This window comes from Acipenser ruthenus, chromosome 29 (assembly GCF_902713425.1).
Source record: "Acipenser ruthenus chromosome 29, fAciRut3.2 maternal haplotype, whole genome shotgun sequence".
Lineage (NCBI taxonomy): Eukaryota > Metazoa > Chordata > Actinopteri > Acipenseriformes > Acipenseridae > Acipenser > Acipenser ruthenus.
The window spans coordinates 17,325,906-17,353,894 of record NC_081217.1 but is presented as its reverse complement, the minus strand read 5'-3'; the positions used below and the strand labels follow the sequence as shown (position 1 = coordinate 17,353,894).

General features: G+C 46.5%; 1 protein-coding gene across 4 annotated transcripts; it reads right to left on the bottom strand.

Moving 5' to 3' along the window:
• Positions 1-70: 70 nt before the first annotated feature.
• Positions 71-27,582, bottom strand: LOC117426772 (fibroblast growth factor receptor substrate 3-like). Of its 4 annotated transcripts, none has more exons than XM_034044762.3 (7): positions 27,449-27,582; positions 24,570-24,693; positions 23,845-23,933; positions 22,996-23,182; positions 9,623-9,784; positions 8,381-8,520; positions 71-7,329 (listed from the first exon to the last, which is right to left on the bottom strand). In XM_034044762.3, exons 3-7 carry the CDS (start codon positions 23,908-23,910, stop codon positions 5,980-5,982), a joined length of 1,905 nt encoding a protein of 634 aa, XP_033900653.3. In that variant the 5' UTR covers positions 23,911-23,933; positions 24,570-24,693; positions 27,449-27,582; the 3' UTR covers positions 71-5,979. The 4 variants fall into 4 exon arrangements, with proteins under 4 accessions (XP_033900653.3, XP_033900629.3, XP_033900639.3 ...); XM_034044738.3 differs by lacking the exon at positions 27,449-27,582 and adding an exon at positions 26,294-26,512; XM_034044748.3 differs by lacking the exon at positions 27,449-27,582 and adding an exon at positions 26,195-26,307.
• Between the last annotated feature and the right edge of the window lie 407 nt (positions 27,583-27,989).

Here is a 27,989-nt window from a genome sequence, read left to right as displayed (position 1 = left end):
TGATTCAGATTCAGTTTCATACAGAAATTATTTGGTGTTGCGAGAAGCAAATAAAATGCACAAAACATCCTTCTGTCTTTTTTATCTTTATTCAATATACATTTTTCAGTGCACATTAAATTATGATACAGCATTTCCTGCCCATGTTTGACTGGTCTCACATTGTTTTAGTACAGTTCCATACAGAAAGTAGAAATGGTATGAAATGAGGCTATAGCTTCAACCTAGAACAGTTACAGTGTACATATATGTATATATGTATATTATAATACAATTATTAGATTTCCATAAAACAGAAACATCAAGAGAAAAAAATACAAAATAATTATAATCTTTAAAAATCTTGTAATCCCTCAAAGGGAATGTCCATCTTAAATAATCAATATTTCATACATACATATATATATATATATATATATATATATATATATATATATATATATATATATATATATATATGAAACAAGTACCGGTACTAAAGTTACAATACAGTAAGGAACTAGTTCTCTCTAGTGTTTGCTGAGGGAGAATAGGACAGCCCTTTGTGGTGTAACCCCTTTCAGAGCCCTGGACTCAAAGCTTCGTTCAGACACAGCTCCCCATTCCCCACTCAAAGTCAGGACCAGTCTGTGAATGCCTGGCTGCACAGGAGTCACTTGAATGAGTTACAGGAGGGCTTTTGGTCCCGTTCAAAGACCTGATGCTTTACAAAGGATAACCACTAGATCATTTGGCACAATTGACATTACTGGGCAAGGCGTGCTGAGGTCTGGACTGGGGTGCACTTACCAAACTACGAAGGGAAAGCTATAGCTCAATTCATAGTTCGTTGTTGGAATTAGCATTGTTTTTTCATTGCAACTGTTTTAAATGCAAAATGCACTCCCACTGGGAGTTACTTGTGTGTGCGCGTGCAAGCACTTAGCAAATGCCAATACAAGGTCAGTTTTATCACCTAATCTACATCGTTCTGTGTTTGTCCTGTCTTTTCTATTCAAAAGTGACCTTGAAATAAAATTAATATTTAAGGAACATCGCAAGCATGTTATTTACAGCGATTAGGTTTATAGGTTTATTATTCAAACTGTGCAGGAATCAAGCACTGGATTTAGCAAATATTTAACCCCATACCGGAGTCCTGGCACTGCTGGGATCTTTTTTAAAGGCATCATAACATGTACAGACATATTGTTACGAAAGAAGGAATTCAAGGAAATGGCTGGATGAAATATCCAGTCTAAAACTCAAGTCTTTTTCACAGTGGGATTTTGTACGCACTCTCAAAATCACAAATTCACTTTAAACTAAGGACAGGAATTTCCAGTGCTGTAATGCCCCATTCTCTTTACATGGTTTGTATTCTAACCCCGTGGGTCTCTAAGACTGTGCTGTGCTGAACATGATGTACTTCCTGGATGGGTTTGAAATGTAATGCACAGCCCCGCCCACAGCTCCCACATTGCAAACTAATCCCACTGCTGACACCAATTCTCTCCCTGTCCAGGATTTTTAAAGGGATTACTCCACAAAAACCAACACAAACCTACACCACGAGATTATAAAGTACCGAAGGAAAATGAAAATCCCCAAAAAGGTGATCCACCGAGTTAATTCATACTTCCAGAAAACTAGGGGAGGGGGTTTAGAGCTGCACAGGCATGTCACTCCTATAGCCTAGATCATTCACTCAGTGGGATGTCTGAGTAGGACAAAAATGTATCATCTTACCCCGTGTAAGGTAAAATGTACCCTGCCAGCACAGCAGAACACCACTGCACCCCTTTAAATAGATACAGGCTTTGAATTTTGGGGGAGGGGTCTGTACAAGGACCATTGGACACCAAGACTACATATGAACTAGTCCAGAAGCAGACAGCAGGGAACCACACAACTTGGGTCAGAGCTCCAGGATCATTGCTCTGCTTTACTGTTACTGGCAGCAACTGCTCAGCAGCACTACACTGAATCCTATTGAGAACTAGCTTTCACCAATCTAATGTAGAGCCTGAATTAAACCTCAAAAAGGGGTCAACTTTGCAGTGTTCTGAAGTGCAGCTGTCAATGTGCTGCCAGTTTCTTTTGTTACCCAGAGTATTGAAGGACAATAGTGATATACATTTAGGGTCATCAGCCCAGAATAAGGCTGCTGGTGAGGCTCAGAGGGACTGGTGTCTACCCATTCTGAACCCCCAAAGATTAAGGCCAGTGCCGGGAGAAAGTATTCTCTACACAATCCCTGGTATCGAATACAATGATGCGGGTCACAATCCTTTGTGACACATGTAACCAGAAATCAGCAATAGTTACAGTCACACAAACCTTGTGTTTTGAAGCTAGCCCACGTAAAACAGCCCCTCCCAAGCCCCCGATTGGGATACATTCTGAAAGCTTTTGAGGCTGTGGTGCATTAAACCCTAAACACTCCCATGGATCCTAGTAACGTAAGACTTGCGTTAGCTAAAGAATTCTCACAATAGCACACTGACAAATAGACTGACATACAGACAGACGAGAACACACAGCAAATATTTACAGCTAACTGGAACACTTTAGTACCCACGAGACGTGCATCTGTACAAATACAAAAAAATAGTTATAATAATAATAATAATAATAATAATAATAATAATAATAATAATAACATAAGTAATGACAAGTGCATGCACAAGAGAGAGTTAAGGATATGGGATTGTAAACATCAACCACCGTACAAATCAGTCTTTAAAAAGAGAATAAAAGATAAGTTAGCATGAAACACAAAATACTAAAAATCGTTAACAAAGATTCCCGATCTGCAAAATCTAGGTTGGCTTCACTGCTTATGCTGTACTACTGAAATTCTTGGGTCCCTGATTCAAAGGATCTAATGTAAAATTAAAGGGGGAAAAAACACTGGAGTCACGTTGAATATATTATCCAGGGAGGATTATAACAGTGTCACTCTTAACATTCAGCAGACTAAACAGAACAGAAGATTCTTCCATGTTTTCACTTCCTCACTTCTGTATTATTATTATTATTATTATTATTATTATTATTATTATTATTATTTACAGAGAATAAAGCGTGGCCATTTAGCAATGAAGCCCGCCACATGGAATGTTTCCAAAATGAAACAAAACCGGTACAATGAGGGAATCGGGAATATTTGCCACCAAACTAAAGCTGGCACGCAGGCCGGGGAGTGAGAACAGAACATGGAGACGGGAGGCGTTTAGAAACAAGATGAGGCTTCTTGGATTGGCTGTTAAGGATAAAGCTATAGTAACACTTACATTAAGAAATAAAGAAATAAATAAATACAAACAATACACGTATCAATGAAGTTGTATATCCGGCACAGGAAAGACATTGAAGCTCTTTTTTTTTTTTTTTTTTAAAGCACTGTGAAGTACTGATTATTTAGCGGTTTGGCAATGTGACAGGAGCTTTGGCACTGTGTTTTAAGAAAAGGTAGCAATGGCAACAGCTTCAGGCTTATCTGGGTTTATTTGAGCACAGGGGAATATAAAAAACCGATTTGTATGTAACCCCGCCAGGCATTTCACAGGATAAATACCAACAGGTAGGCTTCGTTTTACAGCTGGTTGCTAGTTTATTTATTTATTTAGTTTAGGATTCTAAAATGAGTAAGTGTTACTATACATTTGAATAAACTGAAATTAAAAGCTATATAAAAAAAATACAATAAAAAAAGTACACTTGAATACAACAGCCAATTCTCAAACCATTGGCACTTTTAATAGAACTGAAATAATCGCTGAGGTCTGGGTACCTTAGGAACTTAAAACCAAGCCGTCAGCAAGACAGATCTAAAACTAGACTAAACACTGAAGGAGAAGAATGGAAATCGTACTCAACAGCAACCTCGGAAATAAAACATTACAAACGGCCAGCTGTTCATTGTTAAATGGGTTCCTCTGTTTCCTGCCTATCGTACAGTTTTCACAGACTTGGTTTTCAAGAGTAGGGTTGGCACCTTTTGTTATGGCACAGTGTAGTGATATGTTGAGCATATTTATGATATAAAAACGCAAAGATAACAGGGCGCCCGCTGGCTTCAGCAGCAGCAGACTCCAGTCTTCTCTCACTAAGGGTTTCTGTTTCACAATCTGTTTTGTAAAAAGGCTCCTGCTAATGCACACCCACACCCATTCTACAGCCTTGCATTGCTTCCACCAGGGGTCTTGTTAAAACCTGCTTATTCAGAACCCTTTCTCTTATTCTAATCTGATCTGTTTTGGCCAGCAATGTGGAAACAAAGCAGAAGGCAGTGTTCAAACACCAATACCACCAGACTGCACTGGTGCCTTGCTTCAAAAGGACCAAATCGCATTCGGTCGGCCACTAACCCTTCCTAGGAATGCTCACTCCTGATACAGTGGAGTTATAAAGTGGGTGGGGTGCGCATGGTTTTGTTTATCCTAAAAGTGTGCATATCAGAATCTGATTGGTGGGTTTTCACTTCTGGTGGTTACTCTGTCACCAGAGACCCTCAAGAACAAGGCTTGGAGGTAACTCTGGGAACATTTTAACCCCAGAGCACAGCTGGGGCTGGCAGAAAAAGTCTTGCCAAATTCAAGATCCTCTCAGTGAGATGCTGGTTAAAATTAAACCAGACGATTTCTGCGTGTAGCTTTCATTTGCCCAATACCCAACAGACTGGACTACCTGCCATGGTCCAGTGAGCCTGAAACCTCTACAGAATGCACACCGAGTACTTGCTGCAGATTCAACACAAGGAAAAAAAAACCTTCACAGTTAAGACTTCTTCTTCTTAGGTTTTTTAGCCCTCACATTCCCAGACTATGTAATGGCACATGGAAAAAAATTTGAGTCACTATACTCATACTGTACAGTAAAGGAAATTTGGCACCTTTGTAGAATTGCATGTTAATGCGAAGCGCCTTTCCCTTTTGTAGCATTTAGTTTCGGAATGGATAAATATATATGTTTTTTATTTTATTTTAATAACAAGCAAAATGGTCACAAATGGTAACGATGCAGCACCCCCTTTCTGTTTTTTGTCAATATGTATCTCAAAACAGCCGCCACCCACAGAAAACAAACGTAACTTGGACTGATCTTCCCTGCGTTCTGGAAGTGATGTGGAATTGTTTTTTTGTGTTTATTATTTTCCAAATTAAAAACAAAACAACTAAAGGACGTAGAATATATGTTTGTATGTCTGCATGCATGAACTGTGTTTCAATATCGGTGTACATGTTTGATCTTACAGTTGTGTGTGTGCAATGTCTAAATAATAATACTAATAATAATACTAATACTAATACTAATACTAATACTAATAATAATAATAATAATAATAATAATAATAATAGCTATCATGCTAAATACATGAAGAGAGGTGTTTTCCTGGATCTTTGTGGCAATCTGTGTGTTTCCTATTCACTCCATTATAAAACAAAACAAAATAATCCTTACCCTCACCTCACTGTTCAATCAAACTAATGAGGTACAGGAGCTGGCAATCAGTGGCTGTAAAAAGGGGATGCTGCATCTTCTGAGAGCTACAAGGCTAGATGGGAGGTGTGTCACACACAATACACAACAGCTGGCACGCCTCTCGCTCGAGGGCCATGCCCTGCCTACATCAAGTTGTCCCTGCGGCTATTCCAACATGCCACCAGCTTCGATCAGGAGCAGCCAGGACAATCCTGAACAGACGGCTGGCCAAAAACACATCGGCAGGTTTCCTTTTACTTTTTTCAGGCTGACCTAACTTGTCAGTTACAGCTGAAACCGTCAAGCTGCTTGTGAGTCACGTTTCATAGTTTCGCCGACAGTTGCACGCAGGCAAGTCACAGAGCTCATTGCTCGACGTGGGTCAAACCTCTTCTGAGTAAAGGGAGGAAGGAAAGGGGGTCCGAATACTGCCGTACCATCGCAAGGAGGCTGGAGAGGGGGTCACTTCACCTTCCACCTCTTGCTCTCTCTCCTCTCTGTACCCCCTGCTCCTCACAGCGGCAGGTCAGTGCTGTTATGCCTGGTTTTCCGCGACGTCCCGTCATCCCGAGGCAGCGCCCTCTGCAGGCTGGACATGGCGGCGGTCTTCTTCAGGTCGATAACGGCATAGAACTCGCTGCGGCGGGGGGGCTGGGGGCCTGGGGGGCCCGCGCAGGGCATGGGCTGCTGCTGGGGGTTGCCGCCTCCTCCTCCTGTCCCCATACCCCCTCCCATCCCACGCTCTGAATCCCCGTCCAGATCAACCTGGATGTAGTTGAGCTGCCGCTGCTGGGATGGGTCACCCCTCCTGAAATCGAAGCTAAAGACCCCATTACCACCACCTCCTCCTCCTCCTCCTCCTCCTCCTCCGTGGAAATCCCCAGCTCTGTGCTGCCTTCTCGGGGGGCACGCCGGCCTCCTGCCTCCCTGAGGCAGGCGGTCTGTGTTCACATAGTTCCGCATGACCTCCCTCCCGTTGCCGCCGTCGTCATGGTAGCCGTTAGGCGTTCCGGGCCCCTCCGAGTACTCGTCGTACTCCTCTTCCTCATAATCCTCCTCCTCTTCCTCCTCATCCTCCTCCTCTTCGTCCTCCTCCTCCTCCTCCTTTTGCAGTGCGCGATACTCCCACACCGGCGGCAGCGATGGCAGGTTCTCGTAGTTCAGGAGAGCCATCTTGCGGTGGCCACTGCCGACCCCCATGCAGCCGAACCCTTGAGAGGAGGAGGAGGAGGAGGAGGGAGGCAGGGAGTGGGGACCCTCCCCTCCACTGCTGCTGCTGCTGGAGCACCCGGAGAGGGAGACGCTGCCAGGGAACAGCTTGATCCTCCCACCTCCTCCTCCAGAACCGCCCAGGCTGCCTCCCCTCCTCAGCCCTCCCCCTCCCAGGCCGTTGATGTTCTCGTAGGTCAGCCTGGCGTTCTGGCAGCCTTCCTTGTGCTCGTTGTTGTTGTTGTGGTGAGGGTGGTGGGGGTGGAGGTGGTGGTATGAGGGGTGCAGGTGGTGGAGGTGGGGGATGGGCAGAGGGGGGGGCCCTTCCAGTTCCGGGACGGCCTCGCCGGACAGGTGCGTGTGGTGGTGCACGTGGAGCTGCTTGGCCAGGGCCTCCCTCTCCCGCTCCATCAGCCTGCACTGGGCAGGGGTGGGCCCCAGCACGAACTTCACCTCTCCCGTGGGGGGCTGCAGGAACACCTGGGGGTTGCGCTCCTCCAGAGGACAGCAGTGGATGCCAGGGTGACCCCCAGGCCCGACACCCCCCCTGGCGCTCTCCGGGTAAGGGTTGGGCCGCACCTCTGGCAGGGAGTGGACACAGTGTCGCCCATGGGACTCCCCATCTGCGCTGGCAGTGTTCACGTAAGTATGGGCCTGCGAGAGACAAGGCCCAGAGCAAGGGTCAGAGCAAGGGTCTGTGCAGGGTTTGGCTGCTTACTTCCAAATAAGGGCTGTATTTAAAAAACACATTTACTGTACATCAGTGCTGCAAAGTTTGCACCAGTTATACTGTATTATAGTGTAATAATGTAACGCAGGACTACCATGATATATGCAGAGTCTCTTAACCCTTTGCGGTCCATTTATTAATTGCGTGTCAGGCACGCCAGGTCTAATTAATTTTCACATGCGCAGTTAATTTTATACACGCTGTTTAAAAGTATTTTTTTTCACAGTCAAACGGGTTTAAATGGCCCTGCATATCAACAAAGCACTCACTAGGCATCTCCAGCCCCGCCCCACCCTTTCGTTTGCTATAGCGTTCACCTATGTAAGAAATAAATAATAATAATAATAATAATAATAATAATAGTCGTACATACCGATCGATCATCTCCGGATCACTCGTTTTATCACCAAACTCCTCAATAATGCGATCCAAGTCATTATTTTATTACTATAACATCTCAAAAAAGCTCTGCAAATGTCCGTGTTTTCTGTGCGCTGATTCAGTCAGCCAACTTGTTTACTTACGACCGCCCCCGTTATCTGATACCTGATACCATGTATGACTATTCATGAGACACGCCTTTTTGTTTTTTTTGTTTTTTTTGTTTTTTTTTCGACTTGTCTCGGCTCCTGTCGCTCCTACTCGGCAATTGAATGGTTTTCTCTGCTTTTTCCGGAGAAAAAACGACTAGACACTCGTTTATTGCGTTGCTATAATGATGTCGGACCCAGTCCCACAATGGACCGCAAAGGGTTAAATTACCATGCAAAGTTATTTATTTAAGTTTTGCGACTCAAAAAAAGAGCAGTAAAGCAAGTTACAGCTATTTGCTTCTTTTAAAATCTTTTTTTAAATACCTTAAGAAATACTAATTCAATGACCAATGTTTCTAGACAATAAGTCTAGACATTTTTAAATTACAAAAATTATAATGCTTTTGAGTCTTTCATGGTTCTGGATGTTTTTTCAAGTCACCTGGTCCTCAATGCCAATGAGCCCGTGGGTGGAGTCCTCTCCCAGGGAGGGGTGGCGTGTTGAGGGGTGAGAGGAGCCGTCCCCTCCCACTGGGTATCCAGGGTATCCATTGGGGAATCCGGGGACAGTGTAGGCTGGAGCTGGGGTCAGAACAACAACAGACAACATTCGTTAGCGAGTTTTAAAATGTGTGTGCATCGTGTATCAGGGATGGCAAGAAGACTCCCGTTGCATAGCAGTTTGATCCATTCCTGATTTTACTACAAGTTCAATAAGACACCTGAGCTTGTTACCGAAACACTGTGGCTAATCAAACTCGAATTAAAACCTGGGATGGGTGACCCCAATATGCAATAGGAGTCTTATTCCCATCGCTGATGCTGTATGCAGTAAAAGTGTTCCCACTATTTCAATACTTGTTCAATACTATTCTCTAATAGTACACTGAAAAAGGCACTAGCCAAAATGTTTGTCAGCTAAGTTTCTAATACTGATTTGTATGGAGGGTTATGAAGTTATGGATGGTAAATAGTGTTATTGAAACACTACTGAGCATGCAGGTTTATGTAGATACAGGAATGGCCCCAATAAAGCCAAGGGTGCTTGTTTTTTCATGCAAATGTTTTCAATTAGTATGATGGCTAGCTGGTGCAATTGAAAACACTGTCCTAGCTACCACGGCTGTATTGTTTTTACTAATCAATTGAAAAGGAGAAAACAAAGAACCACAGCACCATTGAACTAACCCCAACTACAGGACACAGGAGAAACTGTACTGGCTTTTAGTGGCAAGAAGCAGGAACTGACATTCAATTATTACCAGAAGCCACGTCCCCATTGGAACCTATCTGCAGCAACGACACATCACTTTACTGAGAGTTTAGATCTCGCACTCAGAATCTCAAGGACATAGTATTAACTTTTAAACAAGTGCTTTAAACTACAATGTTAGTATCAGATTTAGGTTGAACAGCTTCTAATGTACTTTCTCTTGCACTCTCTATGACACAGCAAAGAGTGCGTGAGAAATAAACTCTCAACTTGATCAGAGGTGGTCACCGGACACTTCTAAACACACAAAAATGTGCATTCATCAAACATGCAGAAACATTTACGCAAAACAAAAGGAGAAGCTAGCTGAAAAAGGCAGCTGCTTTGCGTATTTCACAGTGCATATAAACACTCCTTGCTAAAGCACGTCTGCCCAGCGCTGCTGTCGATGTATTCTGCTAATGTACTGACTGTTGGGGGTCTGCGGGGTGCGTGGCAGGTCCAGCTCGGGGGGGTGGCTGTTGCGTGTGATGATGACGGGCTCCTCCACCACGTTGATGCTGTTGCACTGCATGAGCTCCTGCAGCAGGTTGAAGATCTCCTCTGCACGGGAGCACTTGAAGGCAAAGATACCTGCAGAAACAGAGAGTCACTACAATTGCAATGTCAATGAAGGCTAAGCAGCTGCAGTTGTGGGAGGATGCTTTCCAATCCAACCAGCCCGGACCCAGGAGGAAGGAACTGATAAACTGAGGTACATTCTGACCTGGCGTATGTTCTGTGTGTGGAACAACATTATACCGCACGCCCACAAATTGATGTTTTGATATTGTAAGTAGAGTTCACAAAGTTTCACACACGCAGTTAGGTAGGATATATAAGACAGGCGCTCATTAGTGCGAGCGAGACAAGCTCCCTGAATCCTCTCCTGATGACAGACCATCTCCATACCTGAGCTTTCTCCCAGAACATTAGGTAACTGATCATTATCTGATTTCCGTTCATAACTAGGTGCCACACTTGTTGTGTCGAATGATAAAGGTTTATACTAGTACCTTTTGAATATTGAATATTGGAATCAATAAATGGAAACGTACTAACATAGCAGCTGGTATCGTGTGCACACATATGCAGACATCAAACCAAATGACTTTCATGACAATAGTATTTCGCACAAGGAGGTTAGGTGACTTGCTCTGGGGTCACACACACAGTGAGTCAGTGGCTGAGCTGGGATTGAACTGGGCACCTCCTGGTAACATGCCCCTTTCTTTAACCACTGAACCACCAAGCCTCAGATACAGACTGCAATGAATTATGAACTGCCCAATTACACTTGGCATTGAGCCCAGGTGTGGTGTGCTGAGAGCATCTCATTCATGAACTCTATGGGCCATGTGGATGCAGGAGTAGACAGGGCTTTTTAGGACACGAAGGGTTAAGTGTCCCCATGTCCTAACCCTATCGCAGTTTCAATTTGCTGCCAGACCCCTTGCCATGTTGTGCAAACCCAGTGCTACATGACAGGTGAACACGTTTCCATGAGAGAAACCTAAACTTCTGCTGCCACCTTCTGTTTATTAATAGTAAGGCAAGTGAATCAGCTATGGGATCTGCCGGGTTGGTAGACAAGTTTAGACGTGGGGTCTGTAGCAGTTAAAGCTCACAGACTTCCAGACAGAAAATACTGACCTTTGTCGAGGGAAAGTGTGTGAAGGAAACAAACATTGGAGGTATTTATAGGCTTTTGATGCCATGGTAACCACACATTTATTTCTCTTTAAATCTAATGTCTTTGTGATGTCATTCACTACATAGTTAATGATGTAACGATCTACTGTTCCTTTCTATTTAAACCTTCAGGCATCCTGGTATCTAGTCTATTAATCCATGTATGTTATTTTATTCTTCTATACTGTACATTATTTTTTCTGAAACCAGAAACCTTCACATGTGCTTTTACAGGTTTCAAAGTCCCTTAATGTATCTATGATCCCTTTATATTTACTGTGGACTAAAATGTCAGCCAAATTTGCATCCCTTCTAAAAGTTACAATCGGTGCTTTCAGAAATATTTTTTTCATTTTCTCTGAATTATAATGCCTTAAAACTATTTTTGAAATGTTGGGTAATAATTTAGACTATGTCATTATTAATGGCACTCTCTTAACCCTCTCTTCCCTTTTCTTATAATCAAGTAGTTCATTCCTATTGAGTATGTCAACTTCTCTCAATTCTCTCTCAATAACTTGTTCTTTATATCCTCTTTTCTAAGATGTATTTGTAACTCCTTTCTCTGTTTTTTTGCAGTCATCAGAACAGGTTCTTTTTATCCTTATACCTAGTCCTTTAGAACTGCTCTTTTATGTTAGGGTTGATATCATTTGCTAATTTATGAAACTGTGCAAGAGTTGTTTCAATATAAGCGATGACTGGCACTTGCTTACAATCTGCCCAGCATTACTGAATTCAGTGAGTCAGACCTGAGGAGAGCCGAGAAGCTCTGCGCTTAATGCAAAAAATAACTGCCGATTCCAAATGTAATAAAAAATAAAAGCTTTCCATTGTAAACCCTTTACACAAAAACGATGCACAGGCTTGACTGTCGATAGCTGTCAAACGACACGATGCATCAGACTTACACACACATTATGTATTCTAATGGTTTCTTGTCTAGTTTACTCAATTACGTTTCCTCCTGTTTGCCTATAAAATGCATTCTTGAGCCTATTGCCGTGCCATCATTCTGTTTGTAACTTCTATTTCCAAATGTAAAATAACTATTTTCTAAAAATTGTGTAACGACCCTGGCGATGGCAGCATCCTGGACATTGTGTTTGTCTTGTTTGTTACGTCCTGTTTAAGGTTCCATGTATTGTGAGGGTACGGGGCACGCCGTTGGTGTGTGTCTGCGTGAGTGCATGCGTGTGTGTGCAGTGGGCGGTTCCCCCAGAGGCTATAAATAGGAGGGGGGGGAAGCCGCGAGCGGGAGAATGCGTGTGAATGTCTGACTGGAGAGCGATTACGAGAGACAGAGTACCGGCTGAGAGAGTGCTTGTCGGTGAGTCTGCGGTGTAAAAGAGAGAGAGACAGCTATTTGTTATTTTGGCGTGAACCCCGGCCCAAACAGGGTTTCGTTGTGTTATTAAAGAAATTAAAAAAATAAAAGTACGTGGAACCTCATCTGGTCTCTCCCGAGTCTGTCTCATCCCCATAGCACAGAACGCTACATTGGTGTTTCAGAAGTGGGATTTGTACAGCGCCTGTCACGAGGGGTGAAACAGAAGCAAGAGGGAGAAGATGGCGGACGCGAGAGAGATGAGAGAAGACGAGCTGCGAGCCAGACTGGAGGAGCTGGTCGCTGAGCTGAGGGTCAGGAGCTACCCGAGAATGGGCGCTGCATGGGGAGGAGAGAACATGGAGCGAGGGAGGAGCAAGAACCCTTGGGCGAAAGAGGAAAGAGGGATCAAGATGGCGGAGCTGGGAGACAGACAGACTGCTCTGCAGGCTGAGGGGCACTGCGCCATCGTCATCGAGGGAGAAGGAGATTCTTCGGCCGCCGCAAGGACCTCATCAGCCACAGAGATAGGAGGAGCGCAAGTGCGCGTCAAGGAGGAGGCAGCGTCACCATCGGACACGCCCGCCCTGCAGCAGAATGTCAACAAGGGGGTTTATTACAGCCGTTTGCAGTACAACGGTAAGGCCGATTGGCGAGACTTTGTAAAGCAGTTTGAAATGATGGCAATGGTAAACAACTGGACAGACAGAGAGAAAGCCAGTAATTTAATTGCTTGTTTAGAAGAAGAGGCTTTACATTGTTTAACCACCGTCGATCTAAATGGCTGTAGTAGCTATGGGGCATTGGTTGCTGAACTGAGCGTGTGTCTGACAAGAGAGCGTGACGTTAAGCCCCGATATGGGCCCCGTGCCGATCACGGGAGAGAGAATATGCGGTGTGGGGGGAACATGTTGCCAGGGGCGAGCCGGCAGCCAGTGAAAGCAGGCCGATATGACGGTAGATCGCCGTGGGAGGCGTACCACGTCAAATTCAGGATGGCAGCGCTCACTAATGACTGGGGGCCGACGGAGAAAGCAGGACAGTTGGCGGCTGCATTAGAGGGAGAAGCGCTGCAGGTTCTGCTGGACTTGGGCCCAGACGAGGTGGCCCAATACGAGGTGTTAACCGCAGCTCTCGAACGCCGTTTTGGGAGAGTGGAGCCCGCAGTCGGGTTGCGCCTGCAGCTGGCCAACCGCACTAGAGCTCCCGGAGAGAAACTGGGCGTACTGGCTGCTGATGTCCGGTACCTGGCCCGGAGGGGGTACCCAATGTTCCCGCCAGCCACCCAGGAGGACCTGGCTGTCGAGGCCTTTGTTCGCGGACTGACCCCGACCGCTCTACGTCAGCAGGTCCGGTTTGCTGCCCCAACCTCCCTAGAGCTTGCCGTGGCTCACGCCGAACGAGTCGAGGCGGTGCTCAAGGAGGGGGAGCGGGACCATGCCCCTGGGAGCGAGAGTGGTCAGCAGAAGAGGCGGCCTGACCACACACCACCTAGAGCTCGCATGGCCCAAGCAGAAGAGGAGGAGGCCCCGTACCGCACCATTGACCCCACCTGGCCCCCGGAGCTTACCACCCTCATCAGGGCGGCGATCACCCAGCCAGCTCGGACTCCTGAAACCCCCCCACAGCTGTGCTGGGGCTGTGGACAGCCTGGCCACCTACGGCGCCACTGCCCAGCAGCAGCTGCTGCACCACCACCACACCTGACACAGCAACCGCAGGGAAACGCCAAGGGGCCCGCATAGACGGGACGACGCGTGCCCCCAGTCCAGTCCCATTAATCGCGGACCACCCAGCTGCAGCGGCCGCCACCAGTATTAACCCGTGTAGCCGACAGAGCAGGGCGTCACCCCCCACGGAAACAGCCGACCACGGACAGTGCCAGCCAGCTATAGCGGTAGGAAGGACCACTGCCGGGGACTTCTGCCATGTCCCCGTCCGCATTGAGGGGGTCCCGTGCACTGCTCTCGTGGACACTGGCTCCACGGTGACTCTCATCCGCCCCGATGTGCTCCCTGCAGGGGTCCGGCTGGAGCCCACCACCGTGCAGTTGCGCACTGTGACTGGAGAGCTAGCCCCCATGCAAGGAAAGGGCAACCTTGCTATTGAAGTGGCTGGACGGACAGTACACCACCCTGTCTGGGTAGCAGCTGTACAGGACCCCTGCATACTGGGCCTGGACTTCCTGCGCTACACAGGCGGACAGCTAAACCTCCGGACCGGGACACTGCACATACAGGGGAGCCCGGCTTTAGCTTTAGCCTCACCCCTTGGACCGCTGGGTCGGAGTCGGGACCCCTTCGCACGACAGTTTCGGGATCTGCCGAGGACACAACGGACCGCCGTCATGAGACGGGAGACCTCAGCACACCCCCGGGCTCCATCATGCGCCAGTCTCATCAGGGACAATACAGCGTCTCGACGGCCCCCACTCCGGAAGGAGCTACTGCTTGCACAGCCGCCTTCAGGTGCCAGCGCTCGCCAGCCAACATGGCCACTCTCAGGCCGCAACGCTCGCCAGCCAACACGCCCACCCTCAGGCCGCAATGCTCGCCAGCATGTACAGCCGCCCTCCTGCAGTTCTAGCGTGGCCCAGGGGAATGCAGCTCTCCCCCAGGCAGCCCCGCCACCCTGCCCGGCGCCGCCAACCGCTACCCAAGGGCTGCGGGAGGATACCGCCATGCCACGCCCTACTGTCAGGAGTAATTCAGCGTCCCCAGCAATCTCCCCTCCGCCACCAGTCTCCCCTGAAGACCCAGCTCTCAGCGCAGTGCATGCAGTTTGGCTCAGGAGCTGCGAAGGGCTTTGCACAGAAGAACGTCGCCAGCTGTGGGAACTGGTGTATGAGTATCGCCACAGTTTCGCTACCGCCTCGGATGACGTGGGGCGGACACACCTGGTGCAGCACCAGATCGAGACGGGAGCCGCCCGCCCCATTAAGCAGCGCCCTCGCCGCCAACCACTCGCCCTCCAGGAAGCCACAGAGCAGGTGCTGGAGGAGATGAAGGCAGCGGGGATCATTGAGCCGTCTGACAGCCCCTGGACCTCGCCGGTAGTCATGGTGCGGAAGAAGGACGGCAAGTGGCGCTTCTGCGTCGATTACCGGCGAGTGAACGATGTGACGGAGAAGGACTCCTACCCCCTTCCCCGCATCGATGAGTCCCTGGACTTGGTGGCCGGCTCTAGATGGTTCTCTTCGCTGGACCTCCGCAGCGGCTACTGGCAGGTTGCGCTGGATCCCTCTGCACGGCCGAAGACTGCCTTCTCCACTGGACGGGGTCTGTGGCAGTTTACTGTGATGCCGTTCGGACTTTGCAACGCCCCCGCAACGTTCGAGCGGCTCATGGAAAAGGTGCTGGCCGGAGTACCCCCCTCGGAGTGCCTGGTCTACCTGGATGACCTGCTAGTCCACGGAGGGACCTTCCAGGACGCCCTGGCCTCCCTGCATGAGGTGCTCCGGCGAGTGAGGAAAGCGGGGCTAAAACTGCACTCTGAAAAGTGCCAGCTGATGCGCCAGGAGGTCTCGTTCCTCGGGCACCGAGTGGGAGCAGAGGGGATCCAGACAGAGGTGGACAAGGTCACCGCAGTGAGGGACTGGCCTATTCCCGTCAACCCCCGGCAGGTTAGAAGCTTCCTAGGGCTTGCGTCCTACTACCGCAGGTTTGTGCAGGGCTTTGCCACCATCGCTGCCCCCCTGCACCGCCTCCTGAGGAAAGACGAGCCCTTTGAGTGGACCCCGGCGTGCCAGGAGGCGTTCGCCTCCCTGCAACATGCGCTGTGCCAGTCCCCGGTGCTGGCTCCCCCGGATGTCCGTTCTCCCTTCCTGCTGGACACGGATGCAAGCAACGAGGGGATCGGGGCTGTCTTATCCCAGCCGGGTCCAGAAGGGGAGCATGTGGTGGCGTATTTTAGCCGGTCGCTCAGCAAGGCAGAGCGCCGGTATTGCGTCACCCGACGGGAGCTGCTTGCGGTGGTGGAGGGGGTCCGCCACTTCCGCCACTATCTCTGCGGGCTCCCCTTCACCATTCGCACAGACCACGCTGCCCTGCAGTGGCTCCTGACGTTCCGGGAGCCGGAGGGACAGGTCGCCCGTTGGATCGAGCAGCTCCAGGCGTTTCAGTACCGGATCCAACACCGGGCTGGTGAGAAGCACGCCAATGCGGACGCGCTGTCCCGTCGTCCCTGTGCCCGGGAGGGATGCGCCCATTGCAGCAGAAAGGAGGAGAGGGAAGCAGAGCTGTCCCGCCGGGGGGAAGAGCAATGCCGGGTGGCAGTATCGGCTGAGAGGGTGGATTGGAGAGCCCATCAGGACCGAGACCCGGACCTCCGCCCCATACTACATTGGCTAGAGGAGCAGCGAAGGCCTCCCTGGGAGGAGGTGGCCCCTTTTTCCACCGCCACTCGGGGGCTGTGGGCTCAGTGGAGCGGGTTGGCCTTGCGTGACAGAGTCCTTCAGCGGCAGTGGAAGGTGCCCGCCACGGGGGAGGTGAGGTGGCAGGTGGTTGTCCCGGGGGCGATGCGCCAGGAGGTGCTAGAGGCCCATCATGGGACCCCAGGCACTGGTCATTTTGGAGTGACGAAGACCCTGAGGCGGCTCCGCCAGTCGTTCTACTGGGGGCAGTGCAGGCGAGACGTGGAGGACCACTGCCGACGCTGTGACATCTGCACTGCCCGGAAAGGACCCCAGGGCCGGTCGCACGCCCCACTCCAGCAGTACCAGGTCGGGGGGCCTATGGAGAGGGTTGCCGTGGACGTACTAGGCCCCTTTCCACGCTCAGAGAGGGGGAACCGGTTCGTTCTGGTGGCCCTCGATTACTTCACTAAGTGGCCAGAGGCGTACGCTTTGCCAGACCAGGAGGCAGAGACGGTCGCTGAAGCACTGCTGGAGGGGTTCTTCAGCCGGTTCGGGGTCCCTCAAGAGTTGCATTCCGACCAAGGGCGCAACTTTGAGTCCCGGGTCTTTGCCGGGATGTGCCGGCGCCTGGGCATCAAGAAGACGCGGACCACCCCTCTGCACCCTCAGAGCGACGGACTGGTGGAGAGGTTCAACCGCACGCTGGCCGTACAGCTGGCTGTCACCACCGCCACCCACCAGCGGGACTGGGACACCCACCTGCCTGTCGTGCTGTTGGCCTGCCGCTCTGCTGTCCAGGATTCCACCGCCTGCACCCCTGCCCTGCTCATGCTGGGGCGTGAGCTGCGCACTCCTGCAGAGCTAGCTTTTGGTGGTCCCCCAGATGCCCCCAGTGTACCCCCGGGTCCTGAGTATGCCAGGAGACTACAGGACCGACTGGAATCAGCCCACAGCTTCGCCAGGGACCAGTTGCAGGCCGCTGGGGTACGGCAGAAGCGGAACTATGACCTCCGAGTACGGGGGCGCCACTTCACCGCCGGGGAGCTCGTGTGGGTCTTCAGCCCCAAGAGACAGCGGGGCCGTTGCCCGAAATTGGACAGCCACTGGCTTGGTCCTTGCCATGTCCTGGAGAGGATCGGGGACGTGGCCTACCGGGTGCAGCTACCTCACAGAGGACGCAAGGTAGTGCTACACCGGGATCGGCTGGCCCCCTACCTGGGACAACACCCAGCACCATCCGACCCAGCAGCTCCTGACAGTCCTCTCCTGCCCCCTCCTGATCCACCCCGCCCTAACAGTCCCCCCACCCCCATGGCTGAGGGTTCCTCCCCCGACGGTTCAGTTTCCCTGTCCCCTGTGGCTGACAGGAGCCCGTCCTCCACGCAGGGCTCCCGCCCGCAAAGACAGCATCGCCTCCCGGGTCGTTTTCGAGACTTTGTTCTTCCCTCGGGGACGAGGGACTAAGGGGGGGGCTGTGTAACGACCCTGGCGATGGCAGCATCCTGGACATTGTGTTTGTCTTGTTTGTTACGTCCTGTTTAAGGTTCCATGTATTGTGAGGGTACGGGGCACGCCGTTGGTGTGTGTCTGCGTGAGTGCATGCGTGTGTGTGCAGTGGGCGGTTCCCCCAGAGGCTATAAATAGGAGGGGGGGGAAGCCGCGAGCGGGAGAATGCGTGTGAATGTCTGACTGGAGAGCGATTACGAGAGACAGAGTACCGGCTGAGAGAGTGCTTGTCGGTGAGTCTGCGGTGTAAAAGAGAGAGAGACAGCTATTTGTTATTTTGGCGTGAACCCCGGCCCAAACAGGGTTTCGTTGTGTTATTAAAGAAATTAAAAAAATAAAAGTACGTGGAACCTCATCTGGTCTCTCCCGAGTCTGTCTCATCCCCATAGCACAGAACGCTACAATATCTTGATCACATTTAATATTTCTTCCGCAGGTATCATGTTCTCATCTGTTTTCCAGCGCCTCTTCACATGCTTCTAAAGTTTCATGCCTGGGAACACTGGGCTACAGGGATTTTTAGATAATCTACCTGTCAATATTCTCACTTCTTTTATGATGCAGTTATTGTTAGTTTTTACTTCTTCGTATGCATTTATATTGAGCAATTCAATCCCGACTGCTTTAACACAATCATCTGTGTTCATGACTACCACCCCAGAACCTTTATCTGCAGCTCTTAGAATGATACCATCATCCTCTATTAATTCATTTAGCTCTGCTTCTGTTAATATTTCATTTCTATCTACTTCCATATGCATGTCTACCCATGAGTTTCTTCCCTCTGGAGGATTCCAGTGGTGCTTTCTTTTCATTTCTGTTCCATGTTCACGCACCGATTCTGATTCTGTGTGTGTTATCATAACAGTACTCCGCTAGCCTCATTCGTCTTTTCCATTCTTTTAATTCTGTTATTATCCTTATTTATGTATCTTCTTGCCGGAACAAACTTGAGCCCCTTGCATAGAAATGCTTTCTGCGAGGCAGTTAGTGTTTTATCAGATAAATTAAACGCTGTGTCCACTTCATGACCCTTCGGGATCTTCTTTGATATTCTTGCTGTTGTGCACCAGATTGTTAGTTACCTCTTCATTACTAATATTATTTGATGCTTTTCCTAAATCCCTATTCCGCATTCTTTTCTTTTTGTGTGTATTTGTTTATCATGATTCCTTGCAGTTAATACATTTGATATGTATCTACTGCTGTTACATTTAAGTACAATTCATTCAAAATGATTATTTTTATATAGAGGATTAATTGGTTCTCCATTACATTGGACTGAAGTTTCTGTTCCTTCATATTTAAAGCATTCCTGGCCTACAACGTTTCAACAAACATGTATTGGACTATTTATAATATCTACAGCAGCAACTTCTGCCTCTGTAGCCCAGTCTCTGTGCCACCCCGGCTTCATTTCACTTTCTCTATGTGTTCTTTATAATCCTCATCAAGGTAACATTTGTATCTGTTTTCATTTCTGCTCAAGTGTTCAGTAATATCCCCCCTTACTAATCTATAATTGTCTTGTGTTTCATACAAAACTCTATTGAAACACCTAAAAAAGCAATTACCATCTTTCTCAACTAATATTTTATTTCCATATTCATCATTGTGGCACGGATCTTCTGCTGCTATATCAAGGTTTATTTATTACTGATGCTATTATTATTATTATTATTATTATTATTATTTTTAAGTTCTTCTTATTACCTATAAGGTCTTACATGGTCTTGACCCTTCTTATCATCTAGATCTGCTGCATATGTCCCGGGTCGTTCCCTGAGATCGGAAAATGCTAATCTTCTGACAGCCCCTAAAATTTGTCTGAACTCTTGTCGGATCCAGGGTATTTAGTTAAAATGCCCCTCGTCTTTGGAGCTCCCGATTCATATCATGAATGCTAGCACAAATTAATCTTTAAATCCTGTTTGAAAACGGATTTGTTCGAGTGTATTTATTTGTAGCTGAACTATATATTAGACGCAGGATTTTTGATATTTCTTTTGTAACGCAACCTGGAATGCTTGCATGAAGAGACCTAAAAAGTGAAATTATTATTATTATTATTATTATTATCCAAAAAACAACCCAGCGTAAAAAAAACCTGTTGTCCTATTTCTGGATTAATATTGTTGCCCCTTCTTTAGAGTTTTATATTTATTTACACAGAAAAATCCCAGCATTTGACAGCCCTAACATATACATATATATGTCTGAGGTCAGCATGGGTAGAGAATCCAGAACCAGGTACCCACCGGGAAAAATACCCGGGTCTTTTTCGGGTAATAAAAAATAAATCACAAATATTAATGTTCAAAGTGCATGATACATGTTTAAATACTATATCGTACACATTTAGTCCCTTCTGATCTGTAGACTTGAGTAGCCTTTTCAAGTACTGCAAACATCGAGATAATAATGATAATAACAAAAACCATCTCAGTTTGAATACAGTTATTCATGTTAAATGCGCTTCACGCTGCGGGATTCTTTGTGTTGTGGTTTTAAGACATGGCATCCAAACTGGAGAAAACGGAATTTGCCAACTCTGCCAGGGAAATATTTCATTCAAAAGGAGGAGGCACAAGGGCTTTGCTAAAACATCTTCAACACAAACATCTCCTCCAACTAGGCTATGTTAAGCAATGGATTAATTCGTTCATTTAGAAGTTTCATTTAAAAGCACGGTTAATATAGATGTTTGTAAATGATTTTTCACATAACTTTAGCGTATACTGTAGTGTGTTAATCTACATGGTTAGTATGAGAAAGACATGACTAGCACACTTATTTAAGGTGCTCCACAAATCTGTTTTCTGGGGTACATCGCTCACAATGCTTTATTTATTGGCTGATTTATTTTTAAATAAAGGCTACTTATTTGATCTTTTTTGGTAAGAAACTCTATCTGCGCAGTAACTGTAGATAAAGCATTCCATATTGGAAGCCACGCGGTTATTATTATCAATCGATCACAGAGTTATCACTGACGTAAGCCCAACAGGATGTTGCTTTGTTTCCGATTTAGTTCCCAAGAAGTATAGTCGAGGTGTACTTGCCACACGCTGTGTTACTGTTTTCTGTAAAACACTGATATCCTGTCAGTTAAGGCTTAATACAAAAGCTTGTTTTAACTGATACAGTACTGTTTTGTAACCTGATAACTCATTATCATCAAACTGAAATTAAAATGGTTTATTCAGTCTTTTCAAAAGCGACTTGTCATCGCAAGAGTGCGTTGAGCCACACTGATTGGTTCATTAAATCTTTCCAGAACCGCTGGCATATCATTGTCTCGTTGTGTATTCTGATTTCCACGAGTGCGCTTCACTGCTACAAAATGACAAGTAAACAAAACGACAAAACGCGCCGCAGTTTCTCTTGCTACAAAAAGTTGGAAATTGTTCGAGCTCCTGAAAAAAAACCTGAACCGCTGAGCAATTTGGTGTTTTCTCGTTCTGATGAGCTGCTTCACCATTCTGTTAAATAATGTGCATGTCTTGTATATTGCTGTATAGGGGTGGTGTGTCAATTTAGTTTGACAATTAGTTTATTAACGTTAGTTTGTCTGTTACTTTATTATTATGGTTTATTAAAATACACACTTATTCAGTTCACTTCATATGTTGATGCACGTGCATCATGACAATACATATTTATTTGTTTATTGAGACAGCAAGATGTACTACAGTGTGTGTGAAAAAGCTGCTGGGCAAAAAAATGCATACACATGCAGATTTTCAAGAATTTTCGCTTAAAAGACACAGACACGGCGATGCTGTTGCTGTTATTGGAATGCAGAAAAAGATGAACACACGTAGAACACGGCTTAGAATCCCGTCTCGTTGTCATGGAAACAGTCTACTGTTAGTATATACTACCATAAAGAAAAGTGTGTCTGTATTCATATGTATATACACAGAGGCTGTTTAAACTATCATATAGCATTGACTTTAAGCATTCATAAAAATGTACTAAATTGCACATCCCTGGAGTTTATTAGCCTTTTTGTTAACAGCTGACTGTTTAGTATCTGATGGATGCGATGCAACATTTTGGGCATGTGCGTTTCAGGAACGCATGAACAGAAAAGCTAGCGTGACCTCTCTGAGAGTGTGTGTAGATGCCCTGAATAAACTTAATTCATGATAGAGCAGAGAAAAGGTGAACGAGAGGGATCTACCTTCCAGATCCTAGCACATTTAAACAGAGAGGGATGGACCTTCCAGATCCTAGCACATTTAAACAGAGAGGGATCTACGTTCCTCAACCTAGCACTTTTAAACAGAGAGGGATGGACCTTCCAGATCCTAGCACATTTAAACAGAGAGGGATCTACGTTCCTCAACCTAGCACATTTAAACAGAGAGGGATCTACCTTCCAGATCCTAGCACATTTAAACAGAGAGGGATCTACCTTCCAGATCCTAGCACATTTAAACAGAGAGGGATCTACGATCCACACCCTAGCACATTTAAACAGAGAGGGATCTACGTTCCTCAACCTAGCACATTTAAACAGAGAGGGATCTACCTTCCAGATCCTAGCACATTTAAACAGAGGGATCTACCTTCCAGATCCTAGCACATTTAAACAGAGAGGGATCTACGATCCACACCCTAGCACATTTAAACAGAGAGGGATCTACGTTCCTCAACCTAGCACATTTAAACAGAGAGGGATCTACGTTCCAGACCCTAGCACATTTAAACAGAGTGGGATATACGTTCCAGACCCTAGCACATTTAAACAGAGTGGGATATACGTTCCACACCCTAGCACATTTAAACAGAGAGAAATCTCAGGAGGAACAGAAAGCCATGTGATTTATATCTCAACAGAACCAGGAAGCCATGTGATTTATATCTCAACAGAACCAGGAAGCCATGTGATTTCTATGAACCCGCTCTGACGGGACTGACCTTGGCCGGTCTGGCAGCGACGGCCACTCTCGAAGGAGAAGAGGTTGGAGTCGTAGCCGTAGCGGCGCAGGCAGAGGTAGGGCCACCTGACAGCGTCGCGCTTGCGGGTGTGCAGGATGAGCTCAGTCTGAGTGAGCTCCATGGAGCCGGAGCCCAGCTCGTTCCCTTCATCGTCCACATTCGTCACCTGACACGGGCATTGCAAGCACAAACCACACGTTACAAAACTACAAACAGGCCTGGCAAACCACAGGTAAAGATCTCCTCTGAGGGGACAGCTTCTCAAAGCATCATCACCGGGCATGGAAATAATGACTTGTGATTGATTTAGACTGCCCTTGCCTAGCAGTCTGACCCAGTTCGGGTTACCCGCAGTGCATTGGTAACCAGCTTGGGTGTTTTCTATTGCGATTACAGTAAAACCTAGGAACGAATCGAACCGCTACGCCATGAGTCTTACTTCCATCCTTGGGCGGAAATGTATTAAAACATGACAGCCGTCTCATTTTCATAATACAGGGAAAAAAGACTCCAACCCTGATTTATGATATAATCTAGTTACACTTTTCAATCAGGTAAATAACCCCTCGTAAATACAACACAATGCAGAAGAGCAATAACCAGGGTTGGAAATAAGACTCCCATTGCAGAGCCGTGTGATCCATTCCTGATTTTACTGCAAGTTTAATAAGACACCCCTGAGCTTGTTATCTATACAGTGTGACTATTCAGACTAATTTTAAAACCTGGCATGGGTGAAACTGCTGTGCAATAGGAGTCTTATTTCCGCTGATTTACAATGAAGTGCAGGGGATGGAGGAGCTGGTGCTGAGTCTCCAGTGAACTCACCTTGAATCTGGTTGGGTGGTTGTCTGGGATTGTGTCTCTGTACAGACAACTATAGCAGCTTCCCATTGCTTCAGCAGAGCGGCTGACACCTGGAGCAGACACACGGTTAGTTAGGAGAGGAACCAGCATTAGCTAATAGTTAAACCCTTTCATGCATGGTGCCCTCATCTGGGGACGAATACAAAATAAAAAAAACTTCTCGTCTATATAAGGACATATGGAAGCTCTATGATTATTATTACTATTATTATTATTAATTTCTTAGCAGACGCCCTTATCCAGGGCGACTTACAATTGTTACAAGATATCACATTATTTTTACACATACAATTACCCATTTATACAGTTGGGTTTTTTTTACTCGAGCAATCTAGGTAAAGTATCTTGCTCAAGGGTACAGCAGCATTGTCCCCCACCTGGGATTGAACCCACGACCCTCCGGTCAAGAGTCCAGAGCCCTAACCACTACTCCACACTGCTGCCCCTATGATAGCTGATAGCTGATAGCTCTATGAATGTTAACCCGCATTTGTTTAAATGATCAAGCGGTCAAACAAAAATCACTGGGGTCAGAGTTGGAAAATGATTAATATTCCATTAAGAATTAGGGTTTCAACAGTGGATGCTCCACTTCCTCTCTATCTCTGCTGCGGACCACATTGCTGGAAGACAATACCCCAGACCCCAGACCCCAGACCCCAAACCCCAAACCCGCCTCTCCTTACCCAGTCCTGGCCATCAGTGGGAAATATTCCCGCGTCAATCCCAGAATCCTCTACTGGGCGTCATGGTGAACAGGAACGTATAGATTCAAAGTGCGTTTCCATGGTGAGCTTGTCTCTCTTTCACCTGCGGGAACAGAAATGGAACAGTTATAAAAAGTGTTTTTTTTATTATTTATTTCTATTTACTTATTAAATGTTATTTAGTCATATTACCCCCCTCCTCCTAAACAAATACAAAGCAATACAGCAACACTTGCAACCTGTACCCAGACTGCAGCTGGTACAAAGTACATCCTCCAGATCCGGGCCCAGCTCCAGCCTGCTTTAGACCTTTTTGCTGAGCCTGTTACAACAGCGCTACAATCTGCATGTCTTATCTCCAGGCTGGCTCACTGTGCTCAAAAAAGCAGTCAAGTCCTCGGATCTGGCAAGCCATTTCTGCCGGTGCAATGAAAGGCTGGTGGTACTGCACTTGGTACCAAGAGAATAATACAATACAGAGCTGGTCAAAAGGGTGCAATGTATCTGGTAATAAAACCAGGACCCTAACGGCGCCCCCAGTCACAAATAAATACGCTGAAAACAATACATTCGCGTGTGCTGTGCTGTGGACAGGACGGTCTCGCTGTGGTTGACCCCCCTCTGGTAAGCAAGTGGGTATCGCAAGCTGGTGCCGTGTTGCCCAGGTTACCGTCCCATCCTCTAAACTCCATCACCACCTCTCACCCTAGACTGTAATAGTAAGGAAGTACGGGACTAGATTTTTTGCCAACTTGTATCAGTCGCTGGTAGTACTAATGACAAGTACACTCGTTGTTTACATTAAGGTAGGTATCAAAATCAAGGCGCCTCGGTTAATTGATTCACACCTAATGTCTTTCTCTGCATCCTATATTTTCTTATTCCTGACCAAAAAAAAAAAAAAACGCATTTATTTGAGTGCGTACGCCAGGGCGTCTTCAGTGTTTCACTGAGCATCACCGATATGATGAAAAAATATGCGGTAAACTGCATAACTTATACATGTACATTTATATATATATATATATATATATATATATATATATATATATATATATATACATACATACACACACACACATTAACGCATAACGTCAGCTACGACGCAAAACGATTATACCCAGTGCACGACAATGATTATTTCAATCGTTTATCTTCCACAAAAAAAAAAAATGTTACGTATTATATTGTGTATTATAGGAGAAACTAGCTTGAAATGCCTGGCAACCGCGCTGTACATACGATATTACTAAACTGAATGCATGTATTATCACAATTGCATTCTGACGTCTAAACTCGCCGATCCACTTCAGGGTTTTGCTATTTTAATTCAACGATAACAACAATATAGCCTCCCGAGTTTAACACGGTTCACATCTTCAAAACAATACCAACAATAAAAACAAAGGTATGACGCACAAACCCAAACATACGGAAAACAAAATCTGTATTGCAGAAAGAAATGGTGATCGCTCCTCTCTGTGGAGAAAAAATGCATTGCCTGAACTGCGCAATAATAATACTAATAATAATAATAATAATAATAATAATATGTCGGAAGAAACGAAATCGCGACTGGTGTTACTGCTGTTTATGATTATTACCGGGTTGATTACATCTACTTGCAGTAGTCCGGCTCAACACACAGCTCCGCTTTTACATTTCCTAACAGCTCACTGCAGAACAAAAAACCAAGCACTCACATGTGCAACATTGCAACGGCCTTCGGGGTCTTAGCCCGGATGCTACTGCTATTCCCGATTCCAATCCGCTGCGCTTGGTGGTGCAATCGTTACATTTTATTTGAATTGGGTTTTTTTTTTTTTTTTTCTGCAATCGCAACCGGGAAAAAAAAAATCTTGTTATGTTTTCCCCCCCCCCGACCCCCCTGCTGCAGCACATCCAGGCCTCAGCTTGACATCTTCCATCAACGGGGCAGAGTTGACTCGGAGACAAGGAGCTGGGAGAGGCAAGAAGGAACGCAGCGCTGGAGGACTGGAATCGTGGGAAGGGGGTGTTGTGCCGTACAGTTAACATTAGGGGGTGCATTGAAATCGTACGGAAAGCGGGGAAAAAAAACATTTTAGATTATTGTAATGGATAATAATGCAAATAACAAAACACATAGTAATAGTAATACTCATACTAGTATTTAATAATAAGGGTCCAAAGCCATCAAGGGGTGCTGGCAACGTGTTAACCACAAGAACTATTCCTAATGAAACAAGGTCCCCATTCAGTTTTAGTTTTCACAGCTGTGCACTGGGGACTAATTAAAGGGTGCAGAGTTTTGGAAATTGGTGCTAAATTGTTTTTAAACTTTATCACCAAACAGGCTGCTGGTGCAAAATTACCCCCCAAGTAGAATTTAACTCTAATGGCACCAAATGTACACCCCTGTAATTCCTGCATACCAACATGGAGGAGAGGACTTTTCAATACCTTGAGTGTCAAGTTTAGCAAACTCACTAGACATGAAACCATGCACAAATTCATTAGTATTATGCTTTTGAACTGCTATATAATCTGCTTTCAGTCTTGCCAGTGCCCTGTACTTGTACAATAACATGGGGGAGGATGAATCAAAAGCAGCATTTTTCATCAGGTCTGCTTTCTCTGCAACAATGAGATGACCAGCTGAGGACTTGGGCCAGGAAAGGCTGCTGTCACATGACCATCAGGTGACCACATGCACAAAGTGATTCGCTCTCTAATAATTAAAGTCCTGAGTCTCTGCTAGTTTGCCATGGCAACCTCGTGGAGGGTTTAACACACTGTGGAAGCATTCATCATCCTGTCTCCATGTATATGCTGCAGATAAAGAGATAACCACAGGCTTTAAAAATCCACTTTCTAACCTCCTATTAGCGCTGGAAGCACCATCGCTGGGTCCCACCTTTTCTTGTGCTGAAGAGATTTTCATGCAGATTGCTTTTGTTGCACATTATTGCATCATTTATTGATTTTATACAAACACTTAGGATTAAAAGGTTTCAACTGCTTCTCTGAGGTACGCAACGGTCTTCCTACAATCAGACCATGTGATCTACAGCAAAGGGAGGGATTGGGTATGCAGCAGTGACTTGCCTATATGAATCTATACAGCAGTACTTGAAAACCCTGGGGGAAAAACACTAATTAAAAAGAACAATTAAAAAAAAGCAAAAACAACTGAAATGATTTTGAGCGCAACAGGACCAGCGATGTTCTTGACGCTAATAGTCGGATTTGATGCAAGCAAATAAGAAATACAGGGTAGCAAACAAGGTCTATATATTTAATCAGATTGGAGCATTCTTAACCCGGATTTAAAAATGAGCAATTGAAATACAAGCCGGCAAGGGGTAGGAGGGCTGTTTGATCTCTCTACAGCCCTTCCAAAAGGGGAAGCACTTCCTT

Coding starts and splice junctions, on each gene's coding strand:
- LOC117426772 (XM_034044762.3), bottom strand. CDS start 23,910: ATGGGAAGCTGCTATAGTTGTCTGTACAGAGACACAATCCCAGACAAC. Junction 23,183..23,844: donor ACCACCCAACCAGATTCAAG/GTGAGTTCACTG, acceptor TGCCCGTGTCAG/GTGACGAATGTGGACGATGA. Junction 9,785..22,995: donor TCGCTGCCAGACCGGCCAAG/GTCAGTCCCGTC, acceptor CTGTTTCTGCAG/GTATCTTTGCCTTCAAGTGC.